Source organism: Microcebus murinus, chromosome 1, assembly GCF_040939455.1.
Source record: "Microcebus murinus isolate Inina chromosome 1, M.murinus_Inina_mat1.0, whole genome shotgun sequence".
Taxonomy (NCBI): Eukaryota; Metazoa; Chordata; class Mammalia; order Primates; family Cheirogaleidae; genus Microcebus; species Microcebus murinus.
Window position 1 is genome coordinate 158,769,506 of NC_134104.1, and position 16,856 is coordinate 158,786,361.

The 16,856-nt window shown below is 52.5% G+C and overlaps 1 protein-coding gene across 10 annotated transcripts in view; it reads left to right on the forward strand.

Annotated features, from left to right (window-relative positions):
- The window catches only part of CACNA1D (calcium voltage-gated channel subunit alpha1 D), a 304,390-nt gene that overhangs the window by 252,385 nt on the left and 35,149 nt on the right, over nt 1-16,856 (forward strand). For 5 of the 10 annotated variants that reach the window (XM_012771604.3, XM_012771603.3, XM_076008584.1 and 2 more), the window contains 5 exons: nt 4,906-4,989; nt 11,693-11,737; nt 12,138-12,266; nt 14,500-14,565; nt 16,307-16,398. In XM_012771604.3, the coding sequence (XP_012627058.1) occupies nt 4,906-4,989; nt 11,693-11,737; nt 12,138-12,266; nt 14,500-14,565; nt 16,307-16,398 (416 nt within the window). Of the gene's footprint in view, nt 1-4,354; nt 4,439-4,905; nt 4,990-11,692; nt 11,738-12,137; nt 12,267-14,499; nt 14,566-16,306; nt 16,399-16,856 lie in introns of all 10 variants that reach the window. The other 5 variants (XM_012771611.2, XM_012771606.3, XM_012771608.3 and 2 more) reach the window with 2 other exon arrangements.

A 16,856-nucleotide genomic window follows, 5' to 3' on the forward strand; every position in this document is an offset into this window, starting at 1 on the left:
GTGGTGCCTGCTGCGTGGTCATTATGCAGTGAGGATGAAGGAAGGAAGACCTGGACAAGCCTGTAGATGCAGCCCCTGGGCGTGAGATGGCACTCTCCTATGGCAGGGTATTAGGGTGGAGCAGCGCCCAGAGTAGGATGTATTTCCTTTAAGCCCCCGCTTTACTCTGGAAAGGCTGTGCTAGTTAGAAAGCTGTCAGTTTTAGTTTCTGCCAAAAGTTGGCACTGTGGGTCATCCCTTGGGTCAAATACTGCCCAAACCATCCCTGCCAGAAACCAGTAAGTGCTCTGGCTGCCACGGTAACAACATAAGGCAGGTGACTCGTGTAGGGTTCCTCAGGTCTGCAGATGAGAGGGAAGGAAGGCAGCGTGAAGAACCTGGACTTGGGCTGTTTCCCTTGCTTCCTGCTTGCACCCGTTCCACAGACGCTGCCCTCTCACCGCCCCATGCTGTGCTGTGTCTTGGCTAGATGGCCAGGGACAGCAGGGCGCAGGCTCTGCCCCCTGGGAGACTGCTGTCGGGCAGGGGACAGACATCAGCAGACAGTGAGAAAATGGGGTTCTTAGAAAAAATGGAGCTCCTTGGCCCCAAGGCCTGCATTAGTCTGGTTTATGATTTTACGTGTCCAGAGTCAGAAATGTTTCTAAGTAAGAGATGTTACTGTATGTGGCTGACTTGCTTGGTCTTTTCAGGTAGGTGGAACTAGATTTAAAAAAAAATAGATTTGACTGCTGGCTCTACCCGGGAGGCCCCGGCCTCGGAGTTCAGTTGCAGGAGAACATGTGGTCACGGGCCGAGAGCAGAGAGCATGGAGGTGGGTGCGTGTCTTACCTCTGCTTGCCAGGCAGCGTGGCGGGGAAGGGTGGGGCGACCGAACCATGCTGCTTGACAGTGAGTTGATGAATAGGAGGCTGCTAAACAGGGACGTAGTATGTGGGAAGGAAGGGAGGACTGGCATTTTCTGTCTCCCTGGAGTCTTGTCAGAGCCACCTGGTCGAAGCCTGTGATTCCAGCCACCTGCACCAACTCAAGCCTCCCGCTGCCTAGAGTAGGTGTGTCAACTTTCAGTCCATGGACTGTTAGGATTTGGGCTCAATTTTGTGAGTGTGAGGCATTTTCTATGGCGAAAACTGATGAGATTGTCAAACAGTTCCAGGACCCCAAAGAAGTGTTGAGCCCCTGTCCTGCTGAGGTAACGGGGCCTCGCCCGCCGCAGCACACCAGGACTGAGAGTGGCTGTGGCTCATGGGAATCACCCAAAGAAGTGTTGAGCCCCTGTCCTGCTGAGGTAACGGGGCCTCGCCCGCCGCAGCACACCAGGACTGAGAGTGGCTGTGGCTCATGGGAATCACCCAAAGGCGGGAAAGCTGAGCACTGTGCGGAGAGAGGAGCTATTGAGGCACCAACTTCCAGAGCAGGTGAGAGGGCCGGCACCCAGCGCCCGTGGGGCGGCTTTGGCCTCTGAGGAACGATGTAAAGTAGCAGGAGAGAAACAGCTCGGGGTACCAAGGGGACCGGGCCTGGGCAGGGCCGCAGAGGAGGCAAGGAAGGGCTTGATCTTCCCTGCTCTGTGAGAACTCTGGAGCTCTGGCTGCTGCTCACGGCCTAGCCTTTGGTCAGGGCACAAGTCACCTCCAGAGGAGAGGCAGGGGTCAGCGTGCTCTCTTTCGCTTTTGAGTTGCTGCTAAGTCCAGGAAGGAAAGGCAGGCTCTGCTGCTCCGAGTGTGCCTGTGGCTCACCCACCAGAGAACTGCTGTTATCCCCTGGCGACAATATAAAGAATTTAGAAAAGGACCCAGCATGCGTGCGACCCTGGCGCTCAGCCACAGCACGACACACGCTGGTTTGGCCGGCATTTTCCTTGGGACGCTTCCTTGGCGAAGGAGCCACTGTGTTCCCTCACATCCTGGGCCTGCTCTCTAGCATGCCTCTCAGGCTGGTGTCACCGGTCTAGACCTCAGGGCTGCCCACCTGTCCTCTGAGTGGCCAGCCAAGGATCGTGCATGCAGGAGAAGAAAAGCTAGAAGATATGAGCCGTGGTGTGTTTTAAGTAGACTTTCCCATTAGACTTTTATACACAGATGTCTCAGTTGGGTGCAGGCTAACTCCTTTTGTCACTATCAGACTGCTAAAAGAAGAGGGTCTGGGAGTGAGGCAGCCAGTGGGGGTGGAATGTGAGAGAGCACTGGATTACAAGGTGGGGGGAGAGGTTAAGGGTCAGTGAGAGACCTGGGCGCAGTCACATGTGCCTGTAATCCCAGTGACTTGGATAGCTGAGGCAGGTGGATCACTTAGACACAGAAGTTCCAGACCACCTGAGCAACACAGCAAAGCCTTGTTTCTCTCTCTCTCTCTCTCTCTCTCTGTTTTTTAGAGCCAAGATCTTGCTCTGTCACCCAGGCTAGAGTGCTGTAATGTCATTGTAGCTCACTGTAACTTCAAACTCCTGGGCTTAAGTGATCCTTCTGTCTCAGCATCCCAAGTAGGTGGGACTATAGGAGTGAACCACTCCGCTTGGCCAACCCTGTCTCTTAAAAAAAAAAAAAAAAAACAAAAAACAGTCAGAAATCACAGCTCTTAGGTAGGGAAATATTAGGTTATTTAAGATGAAACTTGAAAAGCAGGCCATCAGTTAGTGTGATGACTCCACCGTAAATGCATCTGGAGGGACTAATAGTAACTATGGTGAACATCCCCATTGCAGTTATTAGCACAGTCCACATGTCCACATTTTCTGTAGTGTCACAAAAGGCTGTGACTCTGAGTGGCTTCCTCTGGGTCTGCATATGATCCCAAGTTCCTGGGACCTGACACTTGGAAGTACATTCTGTTCTGGTTTTCTTTATATGGCACTAATTGCCCCCAGTTATAAGCATGCTGGAATGCTTTTTATATAATTCATACCTGAATTTTTATTTCTAAAACATATTTTGGCTTTTGGGGCAGACACGGCTGATTTATAGAGAGCCGTTGACCTTGACGGTCTGCCCCGTGCCAGCAGAAGCCTCCGTTCTTCCCGGGTGCTGGGAGAGGGTGGGCACTAGCCTCGCGCTGCCATGCTGGCCCAGGGGAAGGCGTAAGGCGGGCGGCACACACAGACTTGAGTCGCAGTTGTGGAGAGGTGCCTTCCTCACTGGGGCAAGATATGAGGACCTGAGAAAACAACACCAGGCGCAGCTGGGTGACAGCGGGGTGAGTGCAGGGCGGCGCAAGGCAGAGACGTGGCCCCAGCCAGACCCTAACTGGGCTCCAGGCTCTTCAAGGTCGGGGTTGGTGGGGTGGGGACAGAACAAGCGGCACAGTCCTTGTCCTCGAGGCTGTTGCTGGGCAGGCCTGCAGGCAAGCCCCGTGTCCCTCGGTTAGGGCGTGAGGGCAGTGCAGCACTGGCTGGTGGAGCCAGGCAGTCAGGCCCTCAGGGAAGGGCGTTTGTCTGACCTTGAAGGAGGGAGTGAGTTTGAGCAGGGTCAGGGTGGGGGTGTGGGGCAGTTGGGATTGCGGAGGGTCAGGAGGTCGGGAGGCACCCGGGGTGGCTTTGAGGGGTGGGAAGAAGCCCTCTGAGCCTGGAGGACGAAGGGGAAGGGAGGAGCAGAAGCTGAGGCGGCAGCAAGGGCCCGTTGGTGACCCGGCTTCCCTTAAGGAAGTGGGAGCCCCTCGAGTCCTCTCACTCCTGCCCACGGCACCCGTGGTGGCCTCCCTCCGCAGCCCACCCCACAGCCACCGCCGAGCCCTCCGCTGGTCTGTGCCGGCTCCCCGGAAGCCTTCACCTACGTCCACTGGAGCGAGAGCTCTTGGAAGACAGGGCCTTGTCTCGCCACCCTGCCGCAGGGCACGGCCTTTGTCGTGCTTGCTGAGCTGGTGAGGGGAGGAGGGTTGCTGGCACGTTTGAGGGGCACAGAAACGAGAGCGTGTGGAATGCCCAGAGCTGGTGCCCTTTTCCTGGGGAGGGAAGCAAAGGCAGGGGCAGACTGGAGCCTGGGAGGAGCGGGGGAACCTTCTTCTGTCAGCTCACAGGGTTTTGGGGTCATCACTCCGGGACGAGGGCAGGGTTACCAAATGCCTCCTTTGGTCCTACAGATGTTCTGTTTGGGGTGCTGCTGCTCAGGACCTGGTCTGTGTGCGTGCGTGTGCGTTGCGTGTGTGTGATGTGTGTGCACGCGCCCTCTCTCACACGTGACAGTGCACAACCTCCCTGCTGCATCCCTTTCCACCAGCAGACAGTATTGTTGCCTCTCTGGCTTTCCCAACCCACCTGGTTGCCATGGGTGCCACGGGGACTCGGATATGCCCCATATGGTCCGTGTGATGTTTCACTCATACGTGCTCATAAACATCTGCCCTCGCCTGCTCTGTCCAGGGGTATTTTAGTGACGCCTGGAACACGTTTGACTCCCTCATCGTAATCGGCAGCATTATAGACGTGGCCCTCAGCGAAGCAGACGTGAGTATGCACCTGGTGTAGCTGCTGCCTGTGTCCTCTCGCCTCTGTCTGTGCGCACTCCGCTCCCTGCCCTGCAGTGGCATCACCTGGACAAGTCACAGATCCCAGTCACCTGATCTGAAACTAGGATTTCCCAATGAGAGCTGCAGGAAAGATGCCTTTTAGGGCAGAGCCTCATCCCAAGGCCTCTGTGGACACAAATCACCTCTTAGAGGACAGGCTTCTTCCCAGCGTTTACCCCAGTCACCAGTAGGCAAGGGAGGCTAGAGTGTCTCTCGTTGTTTTTATTTGCTGTGTCAGAAGCAATACCCAAAGTGACGTATCTATAACGTGTTTATTTTAAGGTGATGTTTCAAGTAGCCAGTGGCATATTGCTCAAATGTTTCCCTTTTATAACACTGTCCTTTTCTTCTTTTTTCCTGTTGTGCTCCCTGTCCTCTGTGGCTTCTGAATGCTTGCCCTAACAGCACTATTTCACTGATGCATGGAACACTTTTGATGCCTTAATTGTTGTTGGTAGCGTCGTTGATATTGCTATAACTGAAGTGAATGTAAGTAGCAAACTTTGTGTCCTCTAACATGGTCGTTTTCATTCGGTCTGCTGTAGAACAGACTAGAAGCACTGCCCTGAATCTCCACACAGTCTAGGAATGTAGGCACAGTTGTTTTTGAAAGACTGAGGATAATTTGTGTCTGCCCCTTCACCTCACCTCCGTCCCCTTCCCAGAAAGACAGTGGGGAAGTAGGTGTGGAATTGCCATTTTGGAACTAAAACGATTTTTCGAAAGATCTTATTAAAGTTGTCAGGGCTGGGAGTTAATTGGGAGAGGATGTGAATGTTGTCCCCCACCAGCTGTGTGACCGATGGTGCCCGCACCTGTCCCTGTTGTCTGCCTGAGTCTCAGGTGACGCTGCTGAACACCACACTCTAGCTCCCAAAGGGTGGGTGCCGATGGCAGGCTGCTGGGGACGAGAAGGAGGGCCTTGTGCACAGCAGGGAGCGCTGTCCCTGCTTCTTTGTTACATTCAGTTGAATTATTTTGAGGGGGGACCAAGTGCAGTAGCAGTGTGGTAGGCAGAGCGACCCCCTCAAGAAGCATCCTGAGAACCCCCTTCCAAAATTAAGAAAGGGAGTACCACCTCCTGCCTAGCTCCCTTGGGTCTGACCCATGCTAGACAGGGAGGCCTGGGCAGGCAGAAAGGGCCCTGTCCACATGGTCTGTGCCCAGCCTGTCAGCAAGTCTCAGTGGGGTCCTGTGCAAGTGCCCAGTTTGAGTGGGGCACAGAGGGAGCTCTCGTGCAGCGTTGGCCCCTGCTCCACGATGCCAGTCTGACCTGCCCCCACCCGCAGCAGCCCACCTGACCAGCATCTGCAGGTCCGTCCTGGTGCCCAGACAGCCTGTCTTGCACGAGGGCTATGAAATCCCTTTGTGCCACCTGCCTGGTGCCAAAGGGATTCCGGAATGTGAATATGAGAAAGCCACCAGCCTGGCAACGCCAAGACCTAGCCTTGGTTCAAAACTGACTTGTTGGGCCCCAGCCTCAGTCCCCTCTGGGTCAAATGGGGTGCATGATATCTGCCCCCTGCCTTACAGGTGTGTTATGATGGTAAAACAATCTGAATATCTGAAAATATTTGCTAAAAAAACCCAAAATGTTGCAAGATAAGAGGGTATTATTGCGCGTTTTTCCCTGTAATATGTGAAATGGACTGTAAGATATCACCTTCTCCATGAGTGTGTGATTTAAGCCTCATCACACCCAAGTTGGTGCCGTGACAAGATGCTAAAATGTATTTTATAAGACGTAGGTATGCATGTCCCCCAGCCTCTTGAAGCCCAAATATGTGCAAATTCTACTTTATGTGAAATGTTAAGTCAGCTATAAAATTGCCATTCATAATATGTAAATGATGCTTGGTTATAAAATAATCTGGTGCTAATGGGAGAACAGCAGGTTCCTAACTGGGCTCTCCCCTGAGTTTATGGCCAGACATCTGCCTGCTTAATCATCTCAGAACATAAAGTGCTCACAACCTACATTAAGGTATAGTTACACGAAGATTCTGGAACAGACCCTTATGTAAGTCAGAGGCAGTCTATAAAGGAAGTGAAAATACAATGAACTACCATCTTAGCAGGTCTCCTTGGAGCGCTGGGTGCTTAAAGTGCTGTGCAGGTGGTGGAGGAAATGCTTCATTTCTGGGTACCAGGATGTGGCCAAGGTTTGTCCACCAAGTGGACACCCACCTGCTCATCAGTGTCTCAGGGTTGCCCTGCTTCACCCTGCATCAGTCAGGAAAGGGGCAGGTCTACACTAAAGTTTCTAGCTAGCATTTGACATGGGTATCTACATAGGACAGGTTTTCGTGCAATTAGACTTGCAAAGCCACACTGGCAAGCGTTCCCATACTGTGCTTTCTGTCACTGACCTTTTCCCTGGTCAGCTGTAGCCTGAGACTAAACACTCCCCAGCCATGGCAATGCCAGGTCCCCACCCTGGGCCATTAGCATACCACCTTGGGGAGATCTGTGCTTCTCCACTGGGCTGTCTTATTTAGTCTACCTCTTGGCACACGTGTCCTGAGAATCTACCATTCTTAGGCTCTGGGGAGACACAAGATGAAAAGACTGGGTATCCTTAACCTCTGGCATAAATCGATACAAGTGGAGCCGTTGGTTCCTACAACCCCCCCCCCCCACACACACACATACACACACCTAGCTCCCCAGGGGAGTAGTGCACGTCACATCCTTGCTGGCCTTGTCCCCTGAGCTCTGGGGTCAGCTGAGCATGAACACCCTTGGTTCATTGTTGGCTGGTTTTAGCTGCCATAAGTTATTTTTTGCAATGTTTAACCTGCTCTCCTCTCTCCCTCAAACTCTGTTGATCTTTCTTTTCTGTTGCCTAATTGATTTTCATATTGGTTTTATTTTTAGAAAATTGTAACGGCAAGTATATATAAGCATATATACGGTGAAGTCGTTGTTAAAGCAAAGCACTTCTAAAGACTGTGTGCTTGGTTTTGGCCTCCCACCTCTGGTTTTCACTGCATTTCACAGGACGTGCTAAGGACCGGTCATGGTCATCTAAATTGTTTCCCATCCCATATGTTGTCATCTCCAGCCTGGAGCCTGAGCTCGGCTGTCTTGGTCAGTCACATTGGCTCTGTGACTTGATTTGCCAGTGTTATCTTCCAGAATTAATTATCTAGCCCGGAAATGAGAAATCAAGCTTGTGTTTATATTCTTGGCAAGAACATTTTGAACGGCCCTCTGCACTGTCCTGTGTGCATGCTCACCAGCGCTGCATCGTGTGTCACCTGCCCGCGTCCCCTGCCCTGCTCTGCTCCTGGCGTGGTAGCTCTCTTGGGATTGTCTCCATATTTGGTTGTGACATCACCAAGCTGCTAAAATGTCAGATGGCAATTGGTGGGCTCACTCCCGCTCCCCCTTGACACCTGTTTGTTCCTTGGATGGTGAAATGGCCCAGCAACACGTTTTCCCTGACCTGGGGATGGCTGTTGCTGGCATGTAGTCTTTTCCCATTGTCATTAATGTCTGAGAGGCAAAACACTTGTTTAGAAACCATTTCTGCCTTGCTATTACTTACCAAAGAGCATGTAAAAAGTCAGCAGGGAGCTCACTCCATACACCCAAGAATTGTCCCTGCCTTGTCAGGTACCCAGTTTGGACAAGGTGGCCAACAACTGCACTCAGCTTCTTGTCCCGAACCCATGGTAAGGTTGTTCAGCCCCCTCCGTTATGCTGACATTTTCTAGGAACCAGGTCACACTGGTTGTGGTCACAGACGTAGCACCCCCAGATAAAGAAGCACCCCCAGAGGTCTTATATGCCAGGTCAAAAACAGTCAGGGTGGGGGGGCCAAAAGACTGGGTTCTCCAGGATGCCTCGTAATAACTGAGCCAACCCTTCTGGGATGCCGGTTTGCTTCCTGTCTGAAGTGGAAATCCACATCCTCTCTGTTCTTCTGAGCAAAGATGGAAATTAACACAGAAAATACAGACTGATCCCATTGATTCTATTTGGGAAACCCAGGGTTGTTTTGGCTTCCACGGTTGTAGAGGGCTGGCCCAGAGCCTGTGTCTCGAGAGCCTGCTGGGGAGCCCTGTGAGCAGAGGCTAGAGAGAACACCAGGGAAGCTGCAGGAACACGAGGAACTTTCTGGACTATGACGTATAGTTCAGCCCCCTGAGGCCACCCCTACTATCTCCATGTAGGGTTCCCAGAATGTGACATCTCAGGGTTGAAAGGAACTACTAAGGTTGTCTAGCCTGAGCCCTCAGGTGACTCTGGAATTCTCCCTGTTGAAAACTGATGACCAGCCCCCCAAAGTCATCTTTGGAAAGCCACCTAGGGAGTGCGTGCTTTCCCAATCCCGTGTCTTCCGGGGTGTCCTGTGGGTGCTCCTAGGAGCCGAGCACACTGTCAGCTCACTCATGTTCCTTCTCCACCCTCCACCAGCTCCCTGTCCAAGCTCCTCCATCCTTTATGAGGAAGGTGGGGCTGGAGTCTAACCTGTGTCTCCAAGCACTGAACCCTCACCAACTCCAAAAGAAACACCTGGTCAGCTGTCGCAGTCTGAGTGGGCTTTTCTAGTGGCCTCACCCAACGTGGTCACCCTAAGCCTGCAGGGCCTTAGCTGGTGTGGACAACCAGCTGAACACCCTGGCCCGGGGCCTGACGCTCTCTGTGCCGGCAACACAGTCACCTGGGAGCTTTTGAAATTCCCAGTGTGCAGGCACGCCCCAGATGAAACACATAAGAATGTGACCAGATTTTGTGAAAGATGCCCAGGCCGTTTCAGTGTGGGGGCCAGGATGAGGGCTGGCCTGCCATTTTCATCGGCTTGGCACTTGTAGTTTGGGTAAAGCCATCCTTGGGGTTCTTCAAATCTGTAAGATATTTTGGCAACTTGCACTGCCCCCAGTGCTGCCAGGCACGTGCTCCCTGAAGCAGTCCTCCCAGCCCAGTGGCGTGTGGCGGGGTGGGGCGTGTGGCAGGCACACTGTGGATACATGTAGCTTGGTGTGCTCTGTGCTCTTTCCTTCTTCCTTGCACGTTGTGCTGTCTTGTCCCTCCATAAATGCTGTCTCTTCCTTTTTGTTTTTTAAACAACAGAATACCCAGGGTTTGAAGCTCATAGTCTGTGATTTGTCATAGTTCAAAGTTATCAGCTGAAGAAGACACAGACCCTTGAAAGTCAGTTTGGCTGTAACTTTCACACCTAAGGGAGGGGGTCCGATTGGTGTGTCAAACTTGGAGTGGGATGGGAAGGGGTAGCAGGCAGGCGTCTCCCCAAAAGTCTAACTGCAGAGGGCTCCGTCCTGTGCACACTGCTGCATGCCCACGCGGAGACATGTGCTCACGCTCCCCACGCACCCTCCCCACAGGCATCCTCTCCACACGCACCCTCCCCACACACCCACACCACACACCCTCCCAACTCACCCTCCCCACAGGCATCCTCTCCACATGCACCCTCCCCACGCACCCACACCACACACCCTCCCAACTCACCCTCCGGACGCACCCTCCGGACGCACCCTCCCCACGCACTCTCCCCACATGCACCCTCCCCATGCACCCTCCCCATGCACCCTCCCCAAGCACCCTCCCCACGTGCACCCTCCCCACGTGCACCCTCCCCACGTGCACCCTCCCCACATGCACCCTCCCCACATGCACCCTCCCCACGCACCCTCCCCACGCGCACCCTCCCCACATGCACCCTCCCCACATGCACCCTCCCCACATGCACCCTCCCCACATGCACCCTCCCCACGCACCCTCCCCAGCCACCCTCCCCACATGCACCCTCCCCAGGCAGGCTCACTGGGTGGGCAGTAGTGAAGCCTCCCATGCACAGACTCAGTGAGAATGACGTGGGGGACAGCAATAATGTTGGAAAACTAGCTCTTTCATTTGTCAAAGTCCTAAGTTGAAAAACATTATCTGTCCCTGTAAGGAGAGGTTATTTGTTTTGAGGTGAGGTAATAGCAGAGAAAAATGACAGGTTACCCTGGGTGTGGACAGACTGTCGCAGATCTGAAGCAAGCACCCCTTTTAACTCTCAGAATCTGCTCGCTCGGGTTCACAGTCACATTGCTAGATTTCAGTTGTTCTCCGATGTGCTCCAACCCCTTATTTTCTACAAATTTTATAGAATTTCTGCCTGGTCTTGAGAGGCAGCCCTTGATGAGAGAGAGGCTTCAGAATGAGCCCTTCTTCCCTGCCTCCCCAGGGAGAGTGGCCTGAGGAGTGTGCACACGTGTCCCTGAGCTTTGCAGACACAGCACACGGGAAGCCCCCTTGGAAGCCCCTAACAGGAGAGCGCCATCGCTCTCTCTCTGCTCCCGGGAGATGAGTGGCTGCAGTGGAGGTGACACCACCGAAGGGAAAGAAGAGATAGCATGTCCTGATTCTGGTTCAGCTAAATTACTGGCATTAATTCAAAGATGCCTCCCGGTGTTGGCTGGAGCTTGCTTGCAACTCCTGCGCTCCCTCTCACACTCACTGAGCACCTGTTAAGTGCCAGCCGCCAGGTCCACGGAGCTGGTCCTGCGCTGTGCCTTCCAGAGTCTGCAGACCTGGCCTTCCCCAGTCTGAGCGCAGTCTGAGCTGTGGGGCAGGCGGCAAGGCTTCTGTAGGGAAGCAGCCCCTGTCCTGCTCACATGGACTCGTCTGTCCCACTCCTTGGCAGCCCTGCCAGGGCGGCCATCACTGGACACACACTGCCCGGGCGTTTGGTCCTGTGGGAACAGAGCGTGGGCCAAGGAGGTCTGTGGACTGCCGGCGGGCGCCGCGTTTGCCCTGCTGCTAAAGACATTCCCTTCCTGGGGTGAGGAGGCCTGCTGCGGGCAGCTCATTCCGAGACCCACGGCCCTAACCAAGCAGGGAGGGTGGTCCCTCACCCCCGGAAGCAGAGGCGCGTTCCGTGTTTCTGTCTCTGGGGGCAGCTGAGGCCCCGGCACACTGTCTTCCCTGGATGTCTGTCAGCCAGGAGCATCGTGTCCTTGGACGTGAGCTAGAAAGTGGCCGTGTGTCTGTGCCCGGCCAGTGGCTGCCCACCCTCAGGTCCAGTTCCAGGCAGAGCCACTGGTGTTTCCCCAGGGAGGGAGCAGTGTGTTGTCCAAGGACATTAACCTCACATGTTTTAAAGGGGGGACTGCTCTCCTGAACCATTGATCCCTTCCCGGTTCATTAATGCCTTTCAATCTTTGATTTCTTAAAGCCAACTGAAAGTGAAAATGTCCCTGTCCCAACTGCTACACCTGGGGTAAGATCAGTGACTAGTCCCCAGGGGCTGGGCCTTTTCCTTGAGTTTATTTGGCCATGTCGAGTTTTCCACTGGTTTTCTGTGTCCTCCATGGGGTCCTCAGAGCAGTGTCTGCAGTGGGCTGCATCCATCATCAGTGTCCAGCCATCCTGGCCAGCCCGGCGTTCTCTAACCTGTAGAACACGTGGACATGCATGTGCTGTGTGTGGGTGCAGTTTTTCAAGCTCTGTGTTGTTAGCATGTAATTCTTCCTTTCATATCATGCTTTTTAAGACAAAAAGGCCCTAGAAACACATCTTCAGTTCTTACCTCTGTCACCTTTGCATCTGTTGCTGTTGTTCTGAAAGTGTTGCATGTTCTACTTTCCATTGGGTTTGACCTCTCCATGATAACCCTTCAGAACTCTGAAGAAAGCAATAGAATCTCCATCACCTTTTTCCGTCTTTTCCGAGTGATGCGATTGGTGAAGCTTCTCAGCAGGGGGGAAGGCATCCGGACGCTGCTGTGGACCTTCATCAAGTCCTTTCAGGTAAGAGCCATACCAAGGGCTTCTCTGTTTGCCTTTGAGAACCACATGCAAGGCAGTGGCTGCCCCCTGTCCCAGAGGTCCCAGGCTCCCTCTGCATGCCTACTGTGTGGACCTAGGTCAGCAGAGAACATGAGATGCTGGAGGGAGCCACCGCAGCATTTCTTGGTAAGTCACATAGGATTGCTTAAAGGAAAGCGAAAAGAAAGCAGTGAGGACCCACAGCTGAGAGATCATTTCTAAGACTGGGAGACATGTGGCTTCCCTGAGCCCCTCTGGCCTCCCCAGGATGTCCAGTGGTGACAGTCCCAGCAGAATCCCTGGAAGCCTGACAGCCTTTCTCTGGAACGGCCTCTCCTCATGGGCTGTGACAGTCCTGTCTGTCGCTTGGTAGGTCAGATCAGACACCCTGTACCTGGGCCATCTCACCACCCCCAGCATCTGGGTGTCCAGTGCCTGGAAGGATCACAGGGTTCAGGACATTTGTGACCTGTGATTCTCCAGGCTGGTGCCACCCAGCTCTAGACTGTTCCTGAATAGAATCTGCTCCTGTACCCTACCCCAGGCATTCAGTCTCCTGGACTGAATCCATTGGGAAAGAGGTGAACGGGGATGCAGGTTCTGGTGAAAACGTGAACCCACGTAGGGAATTTGTGGATATGCACAAACATCAGAAAGGGAATCCTACGTTTTCTTTTTTGAAATTATTTGACAAGTTTTCATTCAAAAGTAACACAATAGCAAATGAAGCTATCCAAATTTATATATATATAAAAAATTCAGACTTGCCCCTCACCCTCCTCTGGGGTAACAGTAAGCATTTTCCCACAATGAGTGGGATTGTAACAAGGGGAGAAGGGATGGCATGGGGGAGGGGGCAGGCGCAGACACTCAGAGAAGCAGGGAAGTCACAGCACAAGTCCTGCTGGGGGAAGGGGGTGAAGTGGGTGTGGCTCTGGGGGGCAGGGTGGAGCAGAGCTCCAGGCAGGCAAGACTTAGTCTCTAGTAAAGCACAGTATCTTCCACAGTTGCTATTTACATAAAATGCCAAAGCTTTATCAATGAACGGCTATAAAAATAGAATGAATTCAGGTGATAATGTCATCTTTTTAAAGAAATTATTAAACTTTTTAAAAAAGATTTGGTCTACTATAGATAAGAAAGTCATGTCACAGAGCAGTGGTCCATGAAAACTGAGCAATTGCCAACAAAATTCTAAACATTTGGTAATCTAGGAAGAAAATGCATAGAAGTGTGGTGAGGAAAGCCTGAAACTAACCCTGTGGGACTCGTTAAACAGTCCAGCTGTGGGTCGGTGTGCTGCACCAGGCCAGGCGGCAGGCATGGTCCGAAGATGGCACAGCCGGAAGTCTGTTTGCTGCTGGCTTTCTGATGCGCTCTCTCAGACAGGAGGGAAAGTGGGTGCTTTGAGTGTGTGTGCCTGGAATTAAGCCTAACAGTCTTAGTACCCCACACACATGGACATATTTGTCACCTGATAGAAAAGCACTTGAGCAACATTAGATGCAAGGACTGGGGTCTGATCAGTTGCATGTACCTGTATTCGGTGTTTCCGAAGAGATCCCAGGCTTGGCAACCACCCCAGCTAGCTCTTTTCTTCCCTGGTCCAGCCCTCCAACTTTATGGTTCTTTCAAAAGGTGTGTGTTTTAAGAAAGGTATTTTGCATTCTACAGCAACAGCCAGAAAGTGGTTCTTCCCCTCTGGCCCAGTAATCCCACTCCTAAGACTTCATGCTAAGGAAATACTCCAACAGAAAGCAGGGTGATTGTGCATGCAGACATTCTGTTGCAATATTACCTACAATAGATCCCCACCCCAAACATGGCCACAAATGAATGGAAGCAATCGAAACGCCCAGCGTTTTGGAATGGTTTGATCAATTATAACTTCACAAAGGAATCCAATAGCGAACTTAAGAATTATTATGAGAGTGATGTGTCAGTGTTGAAGCTGTTTAGGGTTAGGATGCAGTGTTAGTGACCTTGGAAAGCACACCCTGCCTGCAGTGCCGTGACGCCAGGCGTGCGTGTAGATGGTGCACTCAGGACTGCGGCAGTGTCAGGCTAGGATTTAAAAAGCTCTTCCTCACTGTGGGTGTTCTTTCCCTGTAACGTGGAAAAGAAAAGAGGCGTGTGGCCCCTCGTGGGTCTTCTGGGTCTGTGCGAGCCGTGGGGAGGACAGCGGTGGGCGCTGAGCAGTGCACTTTCTCTCCAGGCGCTCCCGTATGTCGCCCTGCTCATAGCCATGCTGTTCTTCATCTACGCTGTCATCGGCATGCAGGTAAGTTCCGGCCACCTCCCCTCAGGTGCCCTTTTGCTGGGGAGCCCCGAATCTGTAGCGACATGTACCTGGCCAGCGGAGTAGAAAGATAAGGTCATGATTTTTTTCAGCCGAATGTCCCTGCTGATGCGATAGTGAGATGAGAAAGACATGGCTCCTTATGGGTGAGCTCCCCAGGAAAGAGCCGTGCCAGGAGAGACCAGGCTCTGCGGGACCCGGAGAGGTTAGAATGCACAGAAAAAAGCTGTGTTTCTTGGCTCTCTCTGCCCCCCAACCCGAGTCTTGGGAGAGTCGACGGGTTGAGAAAACCCATAGTCGATTTTAGCAGCAGTAGGTCATAGGAGATCCCCAGCAGAGGGATGCCACACTCCAAGGAGTCATAATTGTCAATATGGGTGTTGTATTTTCTGTACCAATGTTACGCGAAGATATTCAGTGATACAAAATCCAATTTATATCCTGATGAATTAGGCTTTATCATAACCAAGTGAAATTCTCACCTGAAACAAAATACTTTCAGATGTGGTGATTAGGACTGAACTGGGATCATTACTGTGTTTCAGTAGCTCACCTTTAAAAACAGGCGTGAACCTGGCTCCCCTGTGACCTTGGCCTGGGGCTGAGGGGCTGCAACCTGCTTCCCAGCTCCTCCTGGGGGTGGGAGCAGGACTGAGCCTCACTGACAGCTGAGCCCCAACACCAGGTGGGCTACAGGGACAGTGAGAGGGCAGCTTCCAGGAGGAGAGGGAGTTGGGGAGCAGGCTCCTTGTAGATCCTCCACCCACTCAGATGTCATCTTTCAGATGAAGAATGCAAGTGTGAAAGAGGTGAAGTGATTCTAGGAGCTGAGAAATGGTGCTGCTTATTTTTTTTTATCCTAAAATCAGGGAAGCATTTGCAGGTTTCTAGGAATCTTACCTGGAGTTATGAGACAAAAGTCAATGTTCTTGAGCCCCTGTAATTCAGCAGCCCGTGGTGCTGAGACCTCAGAACTGCAAATGGCATTGCACACACCACCCCAGATTCACCCAGCAGGCATTTGCAGACATCAGGCGCTTCTAGAATGTTAGTCTGCTTCCTCAGTCCCACGAGTAAAATGGATTACTGCCTTCCCACTCCCCAAAGGTGAAGCCCACTCACGCCTGTGGCTTGCAGCTCTGCTGTGGGCCCCCACCCGTGTCTGCAGCTGGGTCTTCTCCTCTGTCTGCTCGTTGTTCTTGTTCTTTTCATTCTCCAAGACTCCTGTGCTGTGTGCCCTGCTCCTGTGCAGGCGGCTTTCCCTCTGCCTGGGACACTCTTCACCCTTTTTATCACCTGACTGACTTCTACTCGTCCTTCAGTTCTGAGCTTAGATGCCCCTTCCCCCAGAGGCCTTCCCTGATGCAGGCCCCCTGGCCTTGGCCAGATGAGCCTGTTCTGTGCTTGCCTGTGTGCTGGACTCTCCCATCTGGGGTCGTGGTCACCTGGCTATTTGTGTCTCTCCCCCAGGGTGGGGACTCCTCGAATGTGAGGGTGTGCCTGTCTGGAGCACCCTGTACCCGATGTTTACCTGGGTGCCTGGCACATGGTCCTGCCAGCAGATCTTTGTTGAATGTATGAAGTGCTGAGTACTGTGAGAAAACCCTAGTGGGTATTGATCAAACCTGAATTAGTTCTAAATGGACATGTGAATTTTTTCATATGACAAAATCTATTCTTGTTTTCCTTACATTTTTCCTAAATTCTTTTTTTCTCCCCCTAGATGTTTGGGAAAGTTGCCATGAGAGATAACAATCAGATCAACAGGAACAACAACTTCCAGACATTTCCCCAGGCCGTGCTGCTGCTCTTCAGGTGCTTGAGTGCTAGGCCTTGGGGAGGGGCAGAGGACTCCTGTCATTAACTCAGCCTGCCTCTCCTAGTTGGTCAGGATGGCTTTTTGTTTTCATTTTGTATTTTTAGACAGAGACCCTAGCATTTCAGTCACAGGAGTTTTGGTGGATTGTTACTTAATAAAACTGCTGTGATCATACAGATGGTGGCTGGCTGAAAGTTTTATCCATTTGGGAGTTACCGTGTTTCCCCGAAAATAAGACCTACCCATAAAATAAGCCCTAGCAAGATTTCTAAGCGTTTGTGCAATATAAGCCCTACCCCAAAAATAAGACCTAGTGATGGGCGTGGCTGGCTGCACAGCGTATCTGCACAACCCGTGCATTTCGCAAAGCGGTAAAGAAGACGAGCAGCCCTTTTCATCTGCCCCATCGTGACAGCTACTATCCCCGAGGTGACCGGAAAGGTGTGAGCAGCCC